Source organism: Anastrepha obliqua, chromosome 2 (genome assembly GCF_027943255.1).
Source record: "Anastrepha obliqua isolate idAnaObli1 chromosome 2, idAnaObli1_1.0, whole genome shotgun sequence".
Taxonomy (NCBI): Eukaryota; Metazoa; Arthropoda; class Insecta; order Diptera; family Tephritidae; genus Anastrepha; species Anastrepha obliqua.
Window position 1 is genome coordinate 83,448,291 of NC_072893.1, and position 20,926 is coordinate 83,469,216.

The window sequence follows — 20,926 nt, forward strand, 5'->3', positions numbered from 1 at the left end:
ATTCTGAAAAAACGAATACCTAATATCTTTAGTCTGATGCAAAAATTAAATCACCACATTTCAATTAACTATAGTCTCGTATTTTATTATTTAAAAGACAGCTCTGTTTCTTTCAAGTTCAACTCTTTGGTGAAACTGACTAAATTTTCCGCCAATACTTGGGTCATTTCTTAGCATTCAAGTATTAAAAATTGCTTTGCTTGAAAAATATTGGCTGGATTCCGAGTAGCACAACGAACACTCAAAACCTTCCAACAATTCTGAATAGTATTAAACAGCGGCCACTCAAGAATTTTAAACGTTTGCCTTCTTAACCAGTTTGAAGTATAAAGTGTAACATGTAAGTGGGCTTGCATTGCCCTAAAGGAAAAAGTTACCTACAGCGGCAATTTATCTTCAACCAAAGGAAACAAGAAATTGTGGAGAGTCACGAGAGTTGTTCGCCCATAATTCATAGGCCACTGGATACTTTCAAAGACATAGCTCAACGAAAAGTAATCTTGCATTCATCTCCTTACACTTTTCTTCAGGCTGTTTGCATGAAATCGCGCTTCTTGCAAACGATTAGTATGAAAACCATCAATAGGATTCTGCATGATCACCTGGTGGTAAGGCAGGTATGTTCGCGTTGGATTCCACACAATTTAAAAAACACTCTCGAAACGTGACTGGACAAAGTGCTTCGAAAATTGGTTCAAACGATTGCAAAGGTGTATTGTTCACATGGAGAACATTTTGAAAAAGAATAATATCATTTTTAACCCCCAAAGTTGATTTTTCCAAACTTTTATAAAAAGTGTAAGAAAATAATAAATAAATTTCTTATATTTCTTTTTAGTTGCCCTCTTCAAAATTCAATAATTAACAGAAAATGATAACTTAAAGAGTTTCGGTAAACCAAATTTAATATTTTTGACTTCATTCTAGTGTCCTTAAACATTTGCACAAGACTGTAATTTTGAAATGTTAATGTTTTTTTTTTCTCAGCATGAATGATCTTCGTAAATTGACCATTACTTTTACTTGAGATTAATATGAGGAAAGAGGTCGTGAACCGCTTATTTGTTTACACTTTCCTTATCGCAAGTTATGCAATCCAACGCGTATATGGTGGATGTATTGAAAAAAAATAATCAAATAAAATTTAATTCGTTCGCTGATTATCGCAAGGAATGAAATGGCAAAAGTAGGTGTGAATTGGTTCGATAATTTACGTAATCGGATATTGTAATTACATGGGGTTTTATAGACTGCGCCAAATTAATTATGCGTAATAATTCTGATTACGACTCAATCGGACGTTAATCATTTCTTCTGTTTACATAGCAACAAATGAAGCATGTAAAGTTCAATAAATTAAAGGGCCTACGAAGACAAATGGTTGTTATCAACATCTAGGCAAATAATTATTTCTCTGAATAGGGAATCTTTATCTAAGCTAACTCACAATAGCTATAGATTTGAAATACGGTATGTGCATTAGGCCGGGTATTTCGCATTTAGAAAATAAAAAAATAAAGCTTTGAAAAGCCCGTTGAAAGCTTATGTGTATGTGTAAAAATATGCTTGTGGATGCATAATACATTTTTTTTACTTTTTTAAATTTTGGACTACAATAAAAATCACAAAATTATTTAAGCGCTTAGAAATAAGATTGCATCAAAAGTTTATGTGGCTATATCTTCTTTGTTCATAAAATTATATTTGGGCGAGAATTAAATTATTCTTTATTTATTTAAAAGTATATTAGACATCTTTACTTATTTTGTATTTAGTGGTACAACTTTGAATGCAAAACTTCACTAGTAAAATAAAACTGCCGCGAAGAGTAAGAATTTAGAATAAAATGATTGTATTGTTATTAGTGATGATATCATTTTTCACATTTATAAATGTAACTTCCTAATATGTAAATCGGATATGCATCACGTGCCTTTTTCGTTGTCGCTAGAGTTTTTTGACTTGTCATGTCTTTCGATTTTCATAGCACAGACTTCAACTCCATAAAATCTGAAATCTAGGATATATCATAGATTGCACCTGAATCTTTTGAGATAAAAGTGTATCTGAGTGCTTTGTGGCCTTTCTTTTCACTTTACCTGACATATGAAATAAATGTAAAGGGGTCGAAAGAATTGAATAAAAATTAAAGTTTTAACATAGACTTCTTCACAATAAAATTTCCTATAATTAATTACACCGTGCTACAGTTTTCTTGTACTTTTGAGTTGTCATATTAGACACTATGGATCTGGTCGAGCACAACACAAAACCTTGTTTCAAATTTTCAGAATTTTTGGTGCTTGCAGCATTAAAAAATTACGAGTATAAGTTCGCTTTTTTATTCCTTAATCGATTTAAGAAGGTGAAGTTAGTTTTTTAGTTAGTTTGAGTTATGCGGTGCGAGTGCACATAATAAATCGGTCGCTTAAACCCCTTCTTTGAAAAGTTCAAATAAAAAGGCATTTAGGTGGTTAAAATGTTCTAGAAAATTATTCCATGCAAATTTCAAACAAAATCGTTGCACAAATAACGTAAAAGGCCACAGAAAAAAAAAAAACAAATATGTCTCCTTAAAATACGCAATTCTTTTTATGCTCGTTTATAATAATATTTACTTTACGCTATATGTGCGTTGCTATTATTACAAAAAATTATTTCAACTCATAACTTTATTTCGAAACAGAGCTTCAAGGCTGCGCTGACAAATCGAGAAATCTTCGTTAGTTAGAGTTTTAATTTTAAGCTTATTATTAAATAAATAAATAAGCATAGAGTTTTTTTATCCATCTTTTATCCAATATATACATATATTGTCATTAAAAAGGAGTGAAACAAAATTTGGTTAGCCTCTCGATATTATTGCACCGTTTATATGCAAGTGTGTTGAAAGTTGCCTATTATAAAAAGGCTGCTAAAAAGGATAAAATGTGTATTCCTCATTTGGTAAATTTGTTTTTGGACTTTGCTAAAATACTGTAATATTCATTTCTGAATCAACTGAAGTTTTCTGAGGCGGACTATGCGATCATAATTTTATTTTTATAACTTTGAAAAACAAAAAATGGGTTTTTCGACTAAAAATTTGTTTACCTATACACATCTGTACCGCCTATCTAACGGAAGTGTGACTAGCAAAATTCAAACACAGAGTATCATGTGTGCTTGTATGTGTGTATGTACATATATTTATTCATAATTGTATTTCAATTCAGCCGCTTGAACTCAAGTTCAATAGTGCCATCGAGCGTCAGAAGAAATGAATCAGCAGCGATTTTGTTATCGGTCCGCATATTTGACGCAGGAGTTATTTGAAAACTGCGTACCAACTCAGAGACGGCGACTTTGGCCTCAGCCAAACCAAGTTTCATACCTTGAAAGAATACATAAATTAATTACACAAAGTAACATAGATTTCAGGGCTTATATGCAGTCAGGATTTAAATTTTTTTTTTAATTTCATTTTAAATACAATATTTTAGTAATATACGAAAAAAATAAATTTGTTGTTACTAATTGTATTAGTTACCGACGATTGTCATTAAAAACAAAAATTTTAAGGTTAATATTTTAACGATTTTTTTTTTCGTATAATAGAAAACGCGAAATATATATAGTACCAGAAGACCTATACCAGTTTTGGCTACTCTTCTTTTGTTGTTTTAATTTTTAGTTATTTAAGAAACGAAATTTCAGACCTTTTAATAAGAATTCAAAAAATTTAGGTACACAGGTGCGATATTACGTATTTTCACCGTATAATGTTGGAAACTTTGATAAAAATTTTATTTTATGATTTTTGTACAAAGTTTAAAACTCTAATTTATATGACATTTTTTGTAGAATGAACTATTTTTTATTAAAAATTTATAAAAATTAAAAAAACAAAACTAGGTAGTCGAAACTCGTCAACATATTGTGGAACTATGATTTCTAGTAGGCTGTATTTTGCTTGCTCTTTCGTTAAATTTCAGATTCTGTCTCGTTTTAAGGAAATATTTCTTCTCTTTTGATATTAGACAGCTCAAACTAGTGATATCAAGCTCTTCATCTTTTATGGATGACATTCCGGAAACCAATTACAGCAGCTTTAAAAAAGCCTCATTTTAAAGCAAAAAAATATCTACATAAAAGTACGAAGTTATGCAGCAAAAATATTATATAAGTACTAATAATAAAAAATAAAATCTCCTGCTAAATAAAATTATCCAAAATCGATTCTTCCGCCTGTTAACTGCGCACTCTATAAAAATTTACATGAGTCTTACCCGGACACATCCGTGGGCCATCACCGAATGGCATAAAAACACCCATTTCTCTATACTTGCGCACACCACCCAACTCTTCAGCAAAGCGCTCCGGCCAGAATGTTTCGGGATTTTCAAAGTAATCAGGATCACGGTGGAAAGAGTAAGTAGAAATATAAACTGCATCGCCAGGATGCAAAGTTACAGTGGATTTATCAGCATTGTGCAAAGCGATAGTTTCAGTGCAGAGTTTAAACAACGTTGATAGAGGCGGAAACAGACGAAGGGTCTCTATAAATAGAAAATTGTGAAAAGAGTTAAAAGCAAATCATGTTTTAATGGAAATATTTTAGCTTCTTTAAAAAGTGTATTTCACCTTGTAAACACTGCTCCAAATAAGGCAGTTCATTGAGAACATCAAAGCTGTCATCAGCGCCATCAATGGAGAGTAGCTCCTCTCGTAGCTTCTGTTGAACACGTGCATTTCGTGCAAGCTGAAAAGTTCATTACATAAGAGAAATTTAAAAAGAAAAAGCATGGCTACTTAATAAAATCATATTTTCTTGTTAACAACAAGAAAAAAAATGTAACCTTCTCATTTTCACTCACCAGCAGCAGGCAATGCGCAATCAGAATCGCTGCCGTCTCATAGCCATCAATCAAAATTGTTGTTGTATGCCCAGCGATTTGTATGCCGTTTAAGGATTTTTTATCCCTGAGCTGTTGCAGGTGATCGATCACATCACCCCGCCGCACTCCACCACTTTCAGTTGCTTGTTTGGAGCGCGCCTTCACAGCGTCCACAAGTAGCTGTTGAAAGAAGCGGTCGGCGGCGATTGGGAAGAAACGTACGGGATGTAATTTTCGCAGCCATGGCCAGGCAGCAGTGCGTCCATAGTAACGCACACATTGCAATGATTGTGAAATAATATCTCTTGCCATACAATGAACAGGCGAAAGGGATGCACTGGGAGCAATCGTTTTCGATGGCACAGCGAAGGCGTTCGCTTCTATGCCCCAAATGAAGTTGGACATGAATTGAGCGGTGTATCGATTGGATACCTGTGTAGTATTCAAAAGTACTTGGCAAGTGAGTACAGAGAAACAAATATACATAAGTATAGTGAATGATCATAAGTACGCACTTCTTTGACATCCTGAGTTTGAGTACTGGCAGCCGCAAGGAAATCGATGGTTTTCTGAGCACTGTCACGCATGACGAAATAAAAGGAGCGAATCTAAGAGGAAAAGCATGTAGAGGTAGTAATTTTTTATTGAAATTGCAATTTAAAGGAATTGTGAATGTAAATATATGGTATGAACTAACCAACCAAAGTTTACTCAAGGCAAATATATTTAATTAGTCTCCTTGATACCTCAATACCAAGCCAGTTGCGCTTAATTATGAATTGCCCAATTTTTAGATTTGGGCAACAATTTTTAAATTTTTCACCAAACAGGAAACAATGCAATGAATAATTATTAAAAATTCATATTTAAGGTGGCGCAAAATTAATGATCCTATCGTTAAATATACAATTTTTGCAAATGGCGTCGTACGTCAGTCATATTTGACATTTCTGAAGTAGATAGCTTCAGCATACACAAAGATTTCCATCACTCAACATATTTTTTTAAGTTGATAAAAAAGTTAAAATAAAATGAGGTCACTAATTTTTCGCCACCCTGTATTTATTTACCTTGTTCAAAGTTAACGCTGGCACCAATTCTGAACGTCGAGCCTTCCACTCCTCACCTATTGAGACAAAAGGACTGGAAAGCCGCATTTGCTCCACGTGCGCATTAGTCTGAAAAGTTTGAACGCACTTTTTTAATAATTACGTAGGACTTAAAAGATATACAAATTGAAAAATTTAATGACATCAATGAAATCGATAAACAAAGTCCTAAATATTGCACATGTAAAGGATAATCAGTTTAGAGGAATGGGATATGGGCAATCTTTATTATTTTTCTATAGAATAGTTGATGACATTTATTTTGGCCATCCCTAAACGCCAATTTTGAATGACTCGCTGGAGGACTTCGGTCGGAATCTCGTAAATAGCTTGAGTAACATTGGTTTCCAATGCCTCGATTGAAGTTAGTTTATCCACAAAGCATTTAAACTTTACATACCCACACAAATGTGCAAAGGTGTGATATCACACGATCTTAGTGGCCAATCCACTGGTATGAGACGAGAAATAAATTGCTCATCGAAGCGACGGCATAGTAAATCCATTGTCTCACGGCCTTTATGGTTGTGTAGTAGATTACGGGCTTCAATTTCCTGTATAAAAAGATCGTTTATCATTCCACAATAGCGTTCACCATTCACTGTTATATTGCCGCTCGTCTCGTTTTTGAAGAAATACGGGAAGATTATTCCTCCAGGCCATAAGCCGCACCAAAGGGTTGTTTTCAATGGATGTAATGACTGTTTTTGATTGGCTTCAGGTTGCTCTTCAGCCCAAATATGGCAATTTTACTTATTGACTTAGCTCTTAGGCTAAAACTGGATTTCGTATCTGAACACAATAAATTGGCCTGAGCGCGCGATGAACACTTTTCACAAGATGTCGTTTTTCGTAATACAATTGTACGATTTGTAAACGTAGTATTTCCATGATGAAATGTCAATGAATATTGAAAAAAATTATGTATATATTGAGTTTGACAGTGGTCACGCGGGACAAGAACCGCTATTGGAAAAATTACCTCCCATCTGATCACTCTTTAAAACAAAAATAAATTTTCTCTGGGATTTTATGCTTACGGCACCGAATGCTTATAGCCGAATGGGTTGGTGCGCGAATACCCTTCCGGAAATGCCCGGACTCGAAACCTCGGCACGCAATACTAAATGATAATTTTTTTTTAATAGCTATCACCCCACTGTCGATAATGGCAAGTGTATTTTTTTGTCTTGAAAAAGCTCTTCATAAAAAAACTATTGTGAAAAAATACCCACTACAAATGCGGCTTTTGCGACTTTGCAAACAAGTCTTCTCGACTTATGGGAAGAGAGAGTGGAGGAGCTCCATAGACTGTGCAAGAACAAAGTTGCCTCAAACAAAAAAAAAAAAAAATTGCCTTTTCTGTAGTAAACGAACAAAACTTATAATTGAAGCAAAACTGATCTTAATTTCATTTACCAGCCCCCACAACGAGCGTTGAGCTGCATTTTGTTGTAATGATGCAAAGAGCAATGACTGCTGGCTCCTCAGACCATCAGGACTAAGCAAGTTGATTATCCTTCTTTTTTTTCTAAACAAAGACAGGATTCAATCAAAACTGGCTTGTGCTGATTGAAAAAGTTCCAAAAATCTTTTATAAACTGATAAAACTCGTTCTGAACTTAAGTGTTTACCCATTTTCCTCATACTGAATTCTTCACGAATAAAATTACAACATGTCCAGTTGTCAAATATTTACTAATTGGGCAAGCAAAATTGTATATGTGTGAACAGCGAATGCAATAACGCAATTGAAAATAAGAGATCTGTTTAAACATAGTCTAAGCGATGATTTCATTTTTACCGCCTCTCCATTTGTGACGCCGACTTGGTTTAAATCCGCGAAATATTTAATTTTTTGATTACTTTTTGAAATTTGCTACTTTAATATAAGTGGCCTTCAACAGGTAATCCATATAATGTTTTATGTGAATAATATGTTATTTTGAGAGTGGTAACCCGTTTCCACCGGAAATCTTGACAGAAAATCATTATCATATCTCTTCGGAAAGAAATTCATCGCTTTACACTTGAACAAAGTTGTGAAATATTAAAAAATTAGTCAATGGAGTGTAGCTCAAAAAGTACGCAGCTATGTTAACAAGCAAAACTGGCACATCTGGAGATCGAAAAATACGCTTGTGACATCCGAGAGGCCAATAAATCCCTAGAAAGTGACAGTTTGGTGCGGATCATAAAGCGGTGGTATTGAACCTTTTGTCTTTGAAATGTTGGAAAGGCGATTTCGGTCACCGCTGAGCGCTACAAAACCATGATAAATTATTAAAGACATGGACTTGACGATCTTCGGTTTCAACACGATGTCTCACAATGCCTTAGTCGTTCTTTCGCGCCCCCAGTTCAGTAATCGTGCTATCAGTCATCTCGGGGATTGACGCTATTTGACTTTTTTGTGCCGTGAGGGATCTTATGTGAACCTTCCGTTAACGATTCAGGTCGCTGATGTGAATATCAAGCAATCGATTTCTGGGTTAGAGCCAGAAACCGGCGCTAAGGTCTTGGGAAACTGGGCTAACAGGATACGCTACTACGAAGTCAGTCACATTCCGACAAATAATGTTTGCTCTTTCGAATGCTCCAATAACCTACAAAAACATTTTTTTGTCATTTTTTTTTTAATTTTTGAGAAGAATGTACTCTATAAACCACTAACATTGGGACTAATTTTGTGGTATGATCTTCATACTGTAATAACTTAACAAAATACAAAATTACGCAGCCAACAAGGATAATATTGATATTATATCACAAATGAAGGAACGTTCGTTTTTCTAACAATGGGTTTCGAATCCGAGCCTTACCAAAAGGTAGTCAGACAATAACCCGGATGCTAAATGCTTTCTAAAAACTAATAATAATGACTTCCAAATCGTCGAACATCATCTTTGCTGCTGTCCTGCTCTGGTTAAAATGTGACTTTGCAAACATTTCTTTGAAGGTCTGGTAGACTTGAACTTGACAGGCATTTGGAAGTTTGATATATCATCACAGTGACCAGACCTAACTTTTACTATCTATATGTAGGTAAATCAATTTGCAGACAAATCAGTAATACTATAGAGCATATAATGCCATACCAAATAATTCCATTAGATGTCGAGAGTGCACTTCTCTTCTATGTAAGTAATTAAAAAGTGAAATAATATTTCACGCTAAAATCGTAGCCAAATACAAATACATACATACGAGTACTTACGTGATTTGTTGACATTATTAAAATTGCTTACCCATTGCGAAGATTCGTTATCACGAAAATGCTTAAAATGTTGCGTCAAAATCTGCAAAGCCAATTGAGGATCGCAGATAAACAATTTTGGTGTGCGCGCAGTGAATATGCCAACATATTTTTGCGTTGCTTTATAACGACTGAAAGTAATAAAAAATTAATTAACTAAATTGTATACTGAAGAGCTGTTAAGTAGTGTTTTCTTTGCTCGAAACAATGTTGAATTTATTTTATACTCAAAAGTATTGTTGAGGTTTGGTGTTTTTCTATGGTATTAAATGTTCGCACCCTGACGTGATAGTCTTTAAGATGAAATAAAGCAATTGCAAATTTACATTCTTCCAAGCAAATCAAACGCTTTCAGAATTTATAGTATAACTTACAGATAAATTTCGTGTAGTTCCTCGAGTAAGTTGCACTGTCCAGCATTGGTTTTGGGAAATGTTCCAGTGAGTAAATTTGGTTGGGGGCCATGCACGCCGCGTTTACGCCAGTAATCGAAATGCCAACGCAAATATAATATCACAAGAGCAAAGATAACGGAAACGAATAAACAAAATACGCCAATTACTGTAAATGACAACATGCTCGGAATAGCCTTCACAAGCAATTAAAAATCTCGAGCGACTCCCAATGCTGTTTAGAATATACTGGCTACACTTCAGACCCTTCAAATGCACAGCTTTCTATTACGGATGCAATTTGCTGATAAGATACAGGTATAATCATAATTTGTATAATATTTACCATACTTGAGATTTGTGTAAAAAATGATTATATGAAATTAAATTGTAACTGGTTCCCATCTGTTTTATATGTCAGTATATACTTATACTTATAATTACAGGGTGGTCCTTCTAACGTTAGACAATTTTTCAGAACGTTGTTTAGCTAAATTGAGAAGAGTAAAGCTTACCATTAAATATGCATTGCAATTTCCTTCAGGTGACCAAATTTGTTAGCACTTTCTGGGAAGTTTCTGAAGTTATCTCACTTCCATTTCTTCTTCCAACTCTAGAAGTAGTTTTAGTCAAATCACAATTTCGAACACAGCAGCAAAAATAACATCACTCGATCGTTCTCGATTTCCGACATTGGATTTTAATTATTTACGACTTTGACCAATCGAATATTTTGTAAATATTTAACCACAAACTAAAGTACTTATACAAGACAGCGCAGAATTAATCAGCCTATCGGCATATTTATAATTTTTGCAAATGAACTCGTACGTCAATCACTTTTGAGACTTTTTAACTGAGCAGCTGCAGTATACAAATTGAAAAACAATGGAGCGCGCAAAGGTCGAAATAAAGTTTCCGATCACTCAAAATATTTTTTTAATTTAGTTTATTGAGTGATTAATTTCGCACCTCCTTGTATATCGTGGATTCTAATGCAGCTGCAAATTAAATAAAAATCGATAGTTCAAATTCCAAATACTCGGTGGACCATTCTGTATAACGTTGTGATCAAATTGAACTATTGTATTTACAATAAATCTAAAAGTCGTATAACTTCACTATGGATATGAAAAATGGTCAAGTCGAGCTTCTGTGTCACACTCACACCAGTTAACGCACTGGTAGACCCATGCATCATCAAATAGTAAAATATTTCCAGACAAAAAAGTGTGTGCAGGGACAAATAGCAGAAGGGAAATTTTCAAGGCAGACAAAGAAAGAGGGATAGACCCGAGAGAGAATTAGGGAGAAAGCCGAGAGAGAGAGAGAAATAATATATATCTAAATAAATTCACAACTTACAAAGACACGGAGAAGGTTCGACCGGTGTAGGTAAACGCCGGATACAAACCGTGGCAACAACGCGCGCTACTCCGAGCGTTTATCACCCGCACAAACGCAGCGATGCCAGGACCGCAGCAACGGTACAAATTACCGCAAGGCAATACCAATAAATCCGACGCCGGAATGGATAGCACAATAGTACGCACAATCACTAGCCAGAAACGGAAATAACGGCCAAAACGTAGGCACAAAAAAAAAGGGGGAAAAAACGCCCAAAACAGTAGGTACCATGGAAATATAATGCCAAAAAGTAGGCACCAAAAATATAATTCCTACAAGTTTGCACCAACAAACAAGAAATTAGCACCCACAAGGAAAAACTCAGGAAAAATAGCCTTAAGTGTATTTAAGATATATATAAGGTATAGCTCTCGCTCCCCTTTTCCTCTACGTTATATCTATTTTCTCAGTCGCGGAACAAAAATGCCCAAAACGTTGCATGGCCTTGAAATTTTACTCTCCACTTTCGCTCGTCCATCGACGCATAAGAAGTTTCACTTCAAAAATATTTTTATTTTAATAGAAATCCTCCAAAGCTTCCATTCGAAAATATGTATGTACCTGTACAGTGGGTAATAATAAAGAAACAATTTAAAGTTTATCATTAATTAACATTTTGCTGATCACAGCTTCTCATATTCAATCATTAAATCGCCATCAACTCCTAAAATAAGTGTTTGCGAATCAGGTTTCTTCTCCGGTGTGGTCTGGCTACAAACTTTCAGGCGATAATTCCTAAGTATTTCTGCCAATGCTGTTTTCACTTCTAGCATGGCCATATGACGTCCTGAAATGAAGTTTACTTGCAAAATTCAGCATCATAGCAATAACTAGATATAATAATATTTACCCAAGCATATGCGGGGCCCGTCACCGAAAGGAATAAAAACACCTCTTTTTGCCAAATCTGAGAGATCGACATTCAGGAAACGATCCGGTTTGAATTCCCAAGGGTGTAAGAAGTAATCAGGATCGTGAACATAACTGAAACTAGGTATTAAAACTATATCACCCTCCTTAATGAGCACTAGGCGGCCATTATTTAATTCCAATTCGGTGGACTCGGTGCAAATGCGTCCAGCAAAGGTCAGCGGACTAATTAGACGCATAGTTTCTGCCAGTAAAAGAATGAAGAAGAATCTCGGCTTGCAGGAGTACATAATAAAGGCTTACCATGTACACACCGATCCAAATAGGGTAGGCTGGTTAAAGTCTGATAATTAATGGTACCATCGGCATCCAGATTTCCTAGAAGCTCTTTGCGCACTTTTTCCTGAGAATCAGGATGATGAGTCAACTGAAATTGTAAAAAATTAATATATAATATTAGTAGTATACTCGGCATCATAGTCTATACGACTAAATGCAACTGAGCTCACATAGAAGAGTGTGTGGATGGTGACTGCGGCCGCTGTGTCGAAACCATCTGCAAAAACCGTACCCATGTAACCAACTACCTCATTATGCGAGAGATTCTTCTTTTCCTGCAACTGACGCACGTAATTTAGAAAATCCACTCTATTTTTATTGCTTGCATCCCTTTCACGCATCACGTAGGCATCTTTGGTGAGTTGGGAGAAGAAACTTTCAATTTCGGGAGAGCAGACGCGATGGTTATCGAAGCGTCGGAACCAGGGGAAAGCTAAGAATTTGAAGTAACTCAAAACAGATTGAAATACTTGTTGAGGTACTTTGTGCGCAATCTCCAGATAAGCATTTGGTTTGTCAAGATTTGAGAGCGTATGCGTTTCGATGCCCCAAAGGAACTCACCCAAAACATTGGCATTAAAACGAGTGATAAGCTGTGGTTGATAATATAAGACGTAAAGTGGTATGCATTTGTTTCTAATATGTATATGCACTTACATCCTTCGTTTCAAGTATGGCATTGCCTTCTGCTGTTTGCTCCTTCAAAAGATTGGTCAGTTTTTGTGCACAGCTTCTCCAAATAGGATACGCTGTTGTGAGCTGAAGAGTTTAAAAAATTATTTTATTTTCATAAAAACTTATATAGTCAATTGTTTTATACTCTCGTAAGCTAAACAATTATTAAAGTTTCACCTTATTTTGTGTTAACCCGCTCATAACGTCCGTGCGTCTGTTTTTCCACTCTTCACCTACGTTGAAAAATGGATTTAAGGAAGCCATTTTATCCTCATTTGTGTCGTAGATCTAAAATAATGTAATTTTGTATTTAATGAGGCTTTTAGATAGAAAATCAGCGAAAGTGGAAACCAAAAAAGAATTTTTCGTATTGTTTGGAAGCCTTTCTTTAATTCGTGCCAATTCCATCAAATAAATAACAGCAGAAATTGTTTTAAAAAGAATTTAAATTTAATTTTAATCTCGCAGAATTTAACTCTTGCAAATTTTTTGCAACAGTTAATCCTTTAACTATCTATGTACATATACATAATTGGGACTAACACCTGTTTTGGGTGTTTGGCCGAGCTCCTCTATATATTTCTGGTGGGCGTCTTGATGTTGTTCCACAAGGGGAGGGACCTTCAGTTTTAAGCCGACTCCGAACGGTAGATATTTTTTATGAGGAGCTTTTCCCTGTCAGAAATACATTTCACTCGGAGGTTTGTCATTGTCTGCCGAGGGGCAACCGGGTGTTTCACGGAGATTCGAACCTACGTTCTCCGAATGGTAGTCACGCACCAACCCATTCGGCTACGGCGGCGTTTAACTGTATACTATGGTATACTTTCTGATATTTGAATGTTTTGCAAAATTTAGAGTCTGCAGGGATTACGCAGGTTGCTACTTAAGTGATGAAATATGCCTAAACCAGTGATCGTAAAATTTAACATTTTTAAGTGTTATTAGTGTTGGTTGCCGCTACTTGAATCGTTAACATTTTCGTGCCATAAGTATTTATGAATTTCGACTTGGACTTAACAAACAACAGTTTGCCGACCAACACACATCGACCATTGACGACGGAGCACCACTTTTGGTCACGGTTTTTCGCTGGTTTTCCCGAATTCAATGGTTGTGTTTGAAGTGATTGAGTATTTCTACTGAAATAATCCTAATTAGCGACTAGCGCCGTTTTACTACCATTGTTCTCGTGTCAGAATTGGGCATTTTGCACTACCACTAAATTGCACTTACACTAAATTTTTAGCGATATTTAAAATAACGATAAATAAAATAAAGATTAAAAATAAAATTTTGCAGCGTTTTAACAATCCGCTTATTGCATTAGTTATTTAGTGCACTATGCCCAACCCTATCTCGTGTGATGTCTTGTTGTTGTTTTTTTTTTTTTTGAGTCATACCCATTTCCTGAGATCCAGGTACAGCAGCAAACGTTTTATCTCTGTGCCTGGCATTTTCTTAATTAGCTATAGGAAAAGCTTACCGAAAGATCGAAATCTTGCTCTAGCTGGACTGTCTTTCTCCCCCTCAGAGTAATTTCAAGCCAATGACCAAGCGATTCCAGTTCCTCAACTCTGTTAGCCTAGTTTGGATGAAATGGAATGGGAATCTAAAGCCTTGATAGCTACTTGGCTCTCTGAAAAGATAGCGGCCCTTGCACCAATTTCTTTGCATGTATCTGATTAATATTTCTGCCTGGAACACGCTTTCATGTTTTTCCTCCACCTCTATCAGAATTAGTTGCCCGATCACTTAGTTTTCTATGTCGATTTACCATAAGAATGAACAAGAACTGTGAACTTATGCCCTAGAAAAATTCAGACTTAAACTTTTTTTGTTCACTCTACCCGAATCCTTCTTTCGCAAGAAGTTTGACTTAGTTACACAGTGTTATCTATAGCATTATCTTTTATGGCACATCAATGCATCTATTTACATATAAGCGTATCTGCGTGTGTTGAATATAAATGTCACAACTTACCCAATTTTTCCCCAAATTGTCTCTGAATTTCCTGAAATTCGTTACCAAAATTTCGTGTGCCAATTTCGGATCTAGTATTAAGAAATGGGGAAGTCTGGAGAAGAAAACGCCAATAACCTGATGGTTATGCTTGTATTTGCTAAAAGTAGAATTTTTAAACAAAGCAAAAATGTATAGAAAATACTGATTTTCAGTTCTTTTTTGGTGTTTAATATTTTTATTTCTTTATGAAAATATAGTGGATATAACAACAAAAACCACAATATTATAATTAAAATTATATATAAATAATAAATAACATATAATTCTTAAAATGTTTGCTCAATTTTAACTCAAAGCTTCAAGATGTCCACAAAGTTTTAAAAGTATCACAAATTTCCAACATGCCTTCTATTTAGTATTTTTAGAGAAGTCAGAATACGCAAATTTTGTAGTTCATCAAATTTGTGATAATAAATTCGAAGTTATAAGTGGCTCAAAATTCGTATAGATTTTTGATATTTTTCTTACTGGCGGTTTTATACATATAACGAATGCTCGAATTATTCTTATATTGATTAATTAAGTGAATGCCGAAATATCTGAACGAAACTACAGTACAAATTTCTCTTGAACCAAAGTAGGTTGATAATAAAAATAAGCAAAATCGGGAACTAAATTCTACCACCCTCCATATAACGGTAATTCTCAGATTTGCTGCAGATACCCAATCTCAGTAAGTTCTGTATATAGAAAGGAAATATACAAAAAACAAATAGGAGTGGCACCATCTACCTTCGCAAAAATATTTATATGCGAACGTATCCTCGTATATTTTGTTAAAACATTCGCAATATATTTTATAAAAACTTTTTTTTGTAAATTTTTTATAAAAAAAATTATATATCAAAGTTTCCGAGCTTTGTACAAATTTCACCACAAATTTTATAATATTAATGACTTATCATCAAAACTGTAATCTTATTAATTAGAATCTTTGGAACACTTCCGAGTATGCAATTTTATAGCCCATTTAATTTTACTATAATAAAGTGAATATTTGAGTCGTTAACCTTAATTTAAAAACTATGTCTTTTTTGGATGTACCAAATACCTTTATGAGAAATTAAGATTGATGATCCAATTAATATGAAACTGAGAATAAAATTGTAGCATTTAATGGAATAGAATAGGTATGTAGTAAAAATTTCAAGGAATTCAAAGGGAGCTGGCCAAGACGGCATCACAAATGAGATGTAAAAATATAGAGGAGATCATCTGTATTACGTACGTCTGGGTTACATACGTCCCGAATTTAAAAAAAATCGATTTTTTTTTGGATACGATGTTATGGTAGATACAAAAATATGGTAGAAAATGTAACTGCCCAACGAGAGTTTGATGCTCACAGGTAGCTGTCCTTCGTTTGAGGCAGCTGGCCGTTACATTGGGAGCCTTTCAGCCTGTCGGTTCTTTCGTTATTCCTAAGTATGTATAAGGAAATCCATAAAACATTATGAGAATATGTGTAGGGTCGATATGCTAAGGTTTATGAAACTAAAGGTTTAAATTAAAAAATTCATTTTAAGTTTTTGATTTAAATGCCGGCGACCTCGAGCGAAACTCGTTTTATCGGCACAGTCTGCAACTCATACAGTTTTTATTATTTTTGATGCGGTTTTTTTAAATATTCGAAAGTGTTTTCTCTATAATCTGTCGAGCTGGATTTTCGATATTTTTATTAAAATATTTTATAAACATAATTAAAGTGTGAATTTTTTTTTTTAAATGCCGTAAATTGCAAAATGTTTGGAAATTCAAAAATCCGAGTCGACAGACCATAACTACAATTTTATTTCACAATAATTTTGTTTACTTTCTCCAGATCCATCTGCATTTCAAGGAGTAATGATGCAGCCTGTCGAGCAACTTTTTGTCATTGTACTTTAAATCACGCGATTTTTTATATATCAATTTTTGTAAAGAAAGATTAAAATGATTTTTTTTATAAAGTTTAAGTACTAATAAACAAGTGTCAAATTTTTTTATATTTTTTTGTATTGCTATCCCTTCTAAAAACTGTTTTTCTCTTAGCGTATTTTATTTTTATATGAGTCCATTGACTTTGACGACCCATTTTTAATGTATTTGGTCGATTTACTGTCTACCGTTAGATAAGAAAGATAATGACAACTGCCCTGTACCGGCAGGGCTTGATGAACTAATACAACAACAACAATGCAGCACGACATATGTATGCCATACAATCGACTGATTTCAACTGGCCACCCAGATTAGCACACTTTTATTTGCAAGAGTGTTTGAAGTTCCAGGCATACGCCACAAAACCCGAAAATCTCCCTAAATGAAAGTCAACATGCGGCGTGAAATCGCTGCCATGTCGGCTAACTTGAAAAAATCCTAAAAACACAAACAAAAACACATTTGCTTAATAAGACTAAATAACCATTAGAGAGAAATCACTTTCAATAGTTCAGAGAATATTATTATATTATTTTCTTAAATGCACAGCAAACAATTTGATTTCTTAATATTTTTTTTTTTTAATTTCTTTCACTTTAAATGGTCAACCCTACGTTTGTTTAATAGATTTTAAATTGGCTTGTGTAAGCCTCGGTCTTCTATGCAATCTTTTTACACATGAAAATATAAAATGTGTACAATTTTACATAATTTTGAGCCACTATAATCTTGTTCGCGTATTAATTCTTATTTACGACGAAACATCTTGCACCCGTGCAGTAATGCATATCGCTTATTTACTTCAATAGTGCATACTCCAAAAAAAAAAAAACCAGTCTAAGGGTTAGACGCGATAGAAGTGAAACCTTCCATAAAACAAACTGAGAGAGAATGAGACGAAAGCAGCATTAGGAGCGGGATAATTATAGGTTCATTGTAATATTGCTATAAAGTTCATATTTTATTTTCTTCATTTTATTGTTATTCATCCTCAATGTTTTCAATTTCAACAAATGATACGAGTGACTTATGAAAGCTAAAATATGATACAAATGCTTTGGTTTCGATGTTGTCAACATATCTTTGAAATACCGCGTCAATTGTTGTTTCTGATCGTGTTGTCGATTCAGTACGATTGTTACACATTTTCAAATTGAATGTTGTATTGAGAAAGTCAATTAAAGGAACCGCTGTGTCCAGTGCAAAATTTACGTTAAAATCGCCACTTAAAATCATTGGAACTTTATCGTAATCTTTTTTTCTGTCGATATTCACGACACTTTTCTGCATTATTTTTCGGCATAATTGCGCTAAATATATAAAAATGAAAATATTTACGAATATAAAAATACGGACGCAATACAGCACACGCGGTTGCTATTATGAGCGTCGTAACGCGTATAATACACAGACGTACTAACATACACGCAAACATTCGTAGGACGCTTGGTTTGAATTTTTTATACATATGTATGTATGCTATACTATGGCCTAGCCTATGTACGTACATACATATTTGTGTTCTGAACTTCCAGCAAAACAATGCTTATTAATATACACATATGCATCTACATACAACCGCACACACAGGCCACTCACTTTATTCCTGTAAATGCGTATGTCGTCCAAAGCTAAAATTCTATGCCTAGCGACTACAAGAACAAAATACATTAATAGGCGCAGGCGTAGCGGCCATCATCCTAGTTGCCATAGCGCTGAACAGTCGCGGCGAAGGAACCATATCTCTAAAACGATTTCTGATGTCCCCCAATATGGGTCGAACTTTTTAGTTTCTTTTCTATAACTCACATTCATTCTTTTACATATGTTCTGACTAAATAAATTTCTTAAGAGAAAAAATAGATAATATTATATTATAAATAAAGAAAAATAAAGAAAAAACATAGCCATTTAGCTGATTTTTTCATGTAAAGGCCAAAAATGGTGATATTTTGAAATTGGGGGACATCAGAATTCGTTTTAGAGGTATGGTTCCTTCGGCAAAGTTTCTTATTTAATATATTTTGATCCCTAGAATACGATTTTCATAGAGCAATGAACGATTTTTAAATCGACCCGCCCTACTGTACATGCAATGCTATGCCTATGAATGCGCGCTGGATTTCTTGAGAAATTTTACCGTATGTTTTGCTGTGGCGAGGCACATATGTACATACACACAACATATATACATATATCCTCATATATACATACATATATAAATTCACAAATTTAAATTTGCTTATGCCATCCTTCTGTGTACCTGGTAATGAAGCATTTTCTATACATACATATATATACGTATATCTTTTTGCTTCTTCTTTTTGGTGTCGCTTTTTCGTTTCATCGAGTCTCAAATCACTCCCAACGACTCTAAAGAAGTTCTCACTTCACAAATTATATAAGTGTATAGAAATTACTATTATACTTTTTTCCTTTTTTTTTTTTTTGATTTATGACACTATTGCAGTAACTGGGTCATATATATGTATGTATGCAATACTCACTTGTAAATTTCGTCCAATTCGTAGACAAAATGCTGTTTACCAGGGAAATTGCCGATCCAGATCTTTGGCTGCGGACCGGCTATGCCTAGTTTCTTGAATACACCGTAATGCCATATCAAATATTTATATATCAAAAGCGCAGCAAAGGCGAACAAACCGATTGTGACTAGGAGCGGCTGCATTGCGAGACTGTGCATCGTATCATAAAATATCAAATGTTAACTACATGACCAGCTTCAGCCACTTTAATATGCATTATTAGTAATTGAGCGGGTGTATTCACGTTACAGCGTGGAAAATGCCTTTTATAAAAAGTAAATGTACGCATTGCCGCGAACAATCAGAACGTGCTGAGTTAGTGAGTTAGTCGGAGGCGAGAACCTGTTGCAGGATCGAGCACAGTAGACATAGCAATACATGATAAGGCATTCTGATGGATGATTGTTAGTTTGCTCTGTCTCGTGAATACCTTCTATCAAGAAGTGTGTTTAGCGTACTGGATCGTCGATTTATTAATAAATCACAATGTGAAACCGCAACAATATTTGCATACTAAGTATGTATGTATGTATGTATGTATCTATAGTTTTGTTCATATATATATATATATATATATATATATATATATATGTGTGTGTGTATGTAAAAGATTAAAGGCGATCAAAAAACCTATTTTCTGATATCAGTGAAAAATAATTGAAAACTCTCTGTTTTATTGGTTTGAAAATTTTGTTTTAGACACTTGGTTCCCTTGACAGCTCTTTACAAATATGGTTCCTTCGCTTGCAGGTTTCTTGAAGCACAGCAATAAAAATAATAGTAGCATACATACAATTGTGTCAGTTTTTGTCTTATTTTTTTCCAATGACTGGCTGATCTTGCAGAACAACACAATACATGGATTTTTCTACCAACTCGTTGAACGCTACCACTACAAGAAGGCGGTAGAGTGCTGTCAATATCAAAATTCAATCATTAAGTTTTGGCTCTGTATAAAAAAATAGGTGTAACTTTTTTCAAAAAAGCTTTTATCATTTGATCCTCATTTCAGAAGCTTTTGAGAACTTTCAGAGAAGGTGACTGTTGAGCACTTTCTCTATAAAAGTTCAGGTTCGGCAGCTAGACGATTAAGGTCACTGGGTGCTCCTCTCTTCGACAGCCTTGGGCAATGTTTCGACCTAAACCCCATCAACCTTCTCCACGACATCAACAGCTCCGGTTGGGTGGAGATATCTGCCCGTTGGATGCCTCAAAATGTATCAAAATGCCGTTTAGTACTACTTGGGGAGTGCCAGACTGGTACTTCAACTAAAAAAGCCATCAATTCAAAATCAAATGTAGAATTTCGAAAACATAATTTCCAAAAAAGAGACACGCAGAGCCGCAGATGGCAAGTTGTCGATTAAGTAAGAAATCAATCTTTGACTGGCAAGAAAACCGTTGATTTAGCTATATTGTCCCTTTAATATATTTGAAGCGATTGCCTCTACATTCTTTACAGATATCTCCAAAATTCATTGTGGGGATCTGGAGTCTAGATGCTTCTCA

At 34.7% G+C, this 20,926-nt stretch overlaps 2 protein-coding genes across 2 annotated transcripts; both read right to left on the bottom strand.

The window, feature by feature from the left end:
* Positions 1-3,155: 3,155 nt before the first annotated feature.
* Positions 3,156-9,899, bottom strand: LOC129239241 (probable cytochrome P450 28d1). Its single transcript, XM_054874594.1, has 8 exons — positions 9,617-9,899; positions 9,235-9,373; positions 5,948-6,055; positions 5,393-5,485; positions 4,857-5,309; positions 4,624-4,741; positions 4,269-4,538; positions 3,156-3,373 (listed from the first exon to the last, which is right to left on the bottom strand). The coding sequence occupies exons 1-8, from the start codon at positions 9,817-9,819 to the stop codon at positions 3,207-3,209; spliced, it is 1,551 nt and encodes a 516-aa protein (XP_054730569.1). The 5' UTR covers positions 9,820-9,899; the 3' UTR covers positions 3,156-3,206.
* Positions 9,900-11,533: 1,634 nt separating this feature from the next.
* On the bottom strand, positions 11,534-19,568 carry LOC129238625 (probable cytochrome P450 309a2). Its single transcript, XM_054873706.1, has 8 exons — positions 19,379-19,568; positions 14,910-15,048; positions 13,103-13,213; positions 12,908-13,009; positions 12,421-12,843; positions 12,215-12,338; positions 11,892-12,155; positions 11,534-11,828 (listed from the first exon to the last, which is right to left on the bottom strand). The coding sequence occupies exons 1-8, from the start codon at positions 19,558-19,560 to the stop codon at positions 11,665-11,667; spliced, it is 1,509 nt and encodes a 502-aa protein (XP_054729681.1). The 5' UTR covers positions 19,561-19,568; the 3' UTR covers positions 11,534-11,664.
* Positions 19,569-20,926: the final 1,358 nt, after the last annotated feature.

What these genes read in the sequence shown, in the direction of transcription:
- LOC129239241 (XM_054874594.1), bottom strand. Translation starts at nt 9,819, where the DNA reads ATGTTGTCATTTACAGTAATTGGCGTATTTTGTTTATTCGTTTCCGTT. An exon ending in TTGCGCATTGCCTGCTGCTG is followed by an intron (nt 4,742 to 4,856) that starts GTGAGTGAAAAT and finishes TGAACTTTTCAG; the next exon opens with CTTGCACGAAATGCACGTGT. An exon ending in TTTGGAGCAGTGTTTACAAG is followed by an intron (nt 4,539 to 4,623) that starts GTGAAATACACT and finishes TTCTATTTATAG; the next exon opens with AGACCCTTCGTCTGTTTCCG.
- LOC129238625 (XM_054873706.1), bottom strand. Translation starts at nt 19,560, where the DNA reads ATGCAGCCGCTCCTAGTCACAATCGGTTTGTTCGCCTTTGCTGCGCTT. An exon ending in CCATACTTGAAACGAAGGAT is followed by an intron (nt 12,844 to 12,907) that starts GTAAGTGCATAT and finishes TATCAACCACAG; the next exon opens with CTTATCACTCGTTTTAATGC. An exon ending in CCATCCACACACTCTTCTAT is followed by an intron (nt 12,339 to 12,420) that starts GTGAGCTCAGTT and finishes TTACAATTTCAG; the next exon opens with TTGACTCATCATCCTGATTC.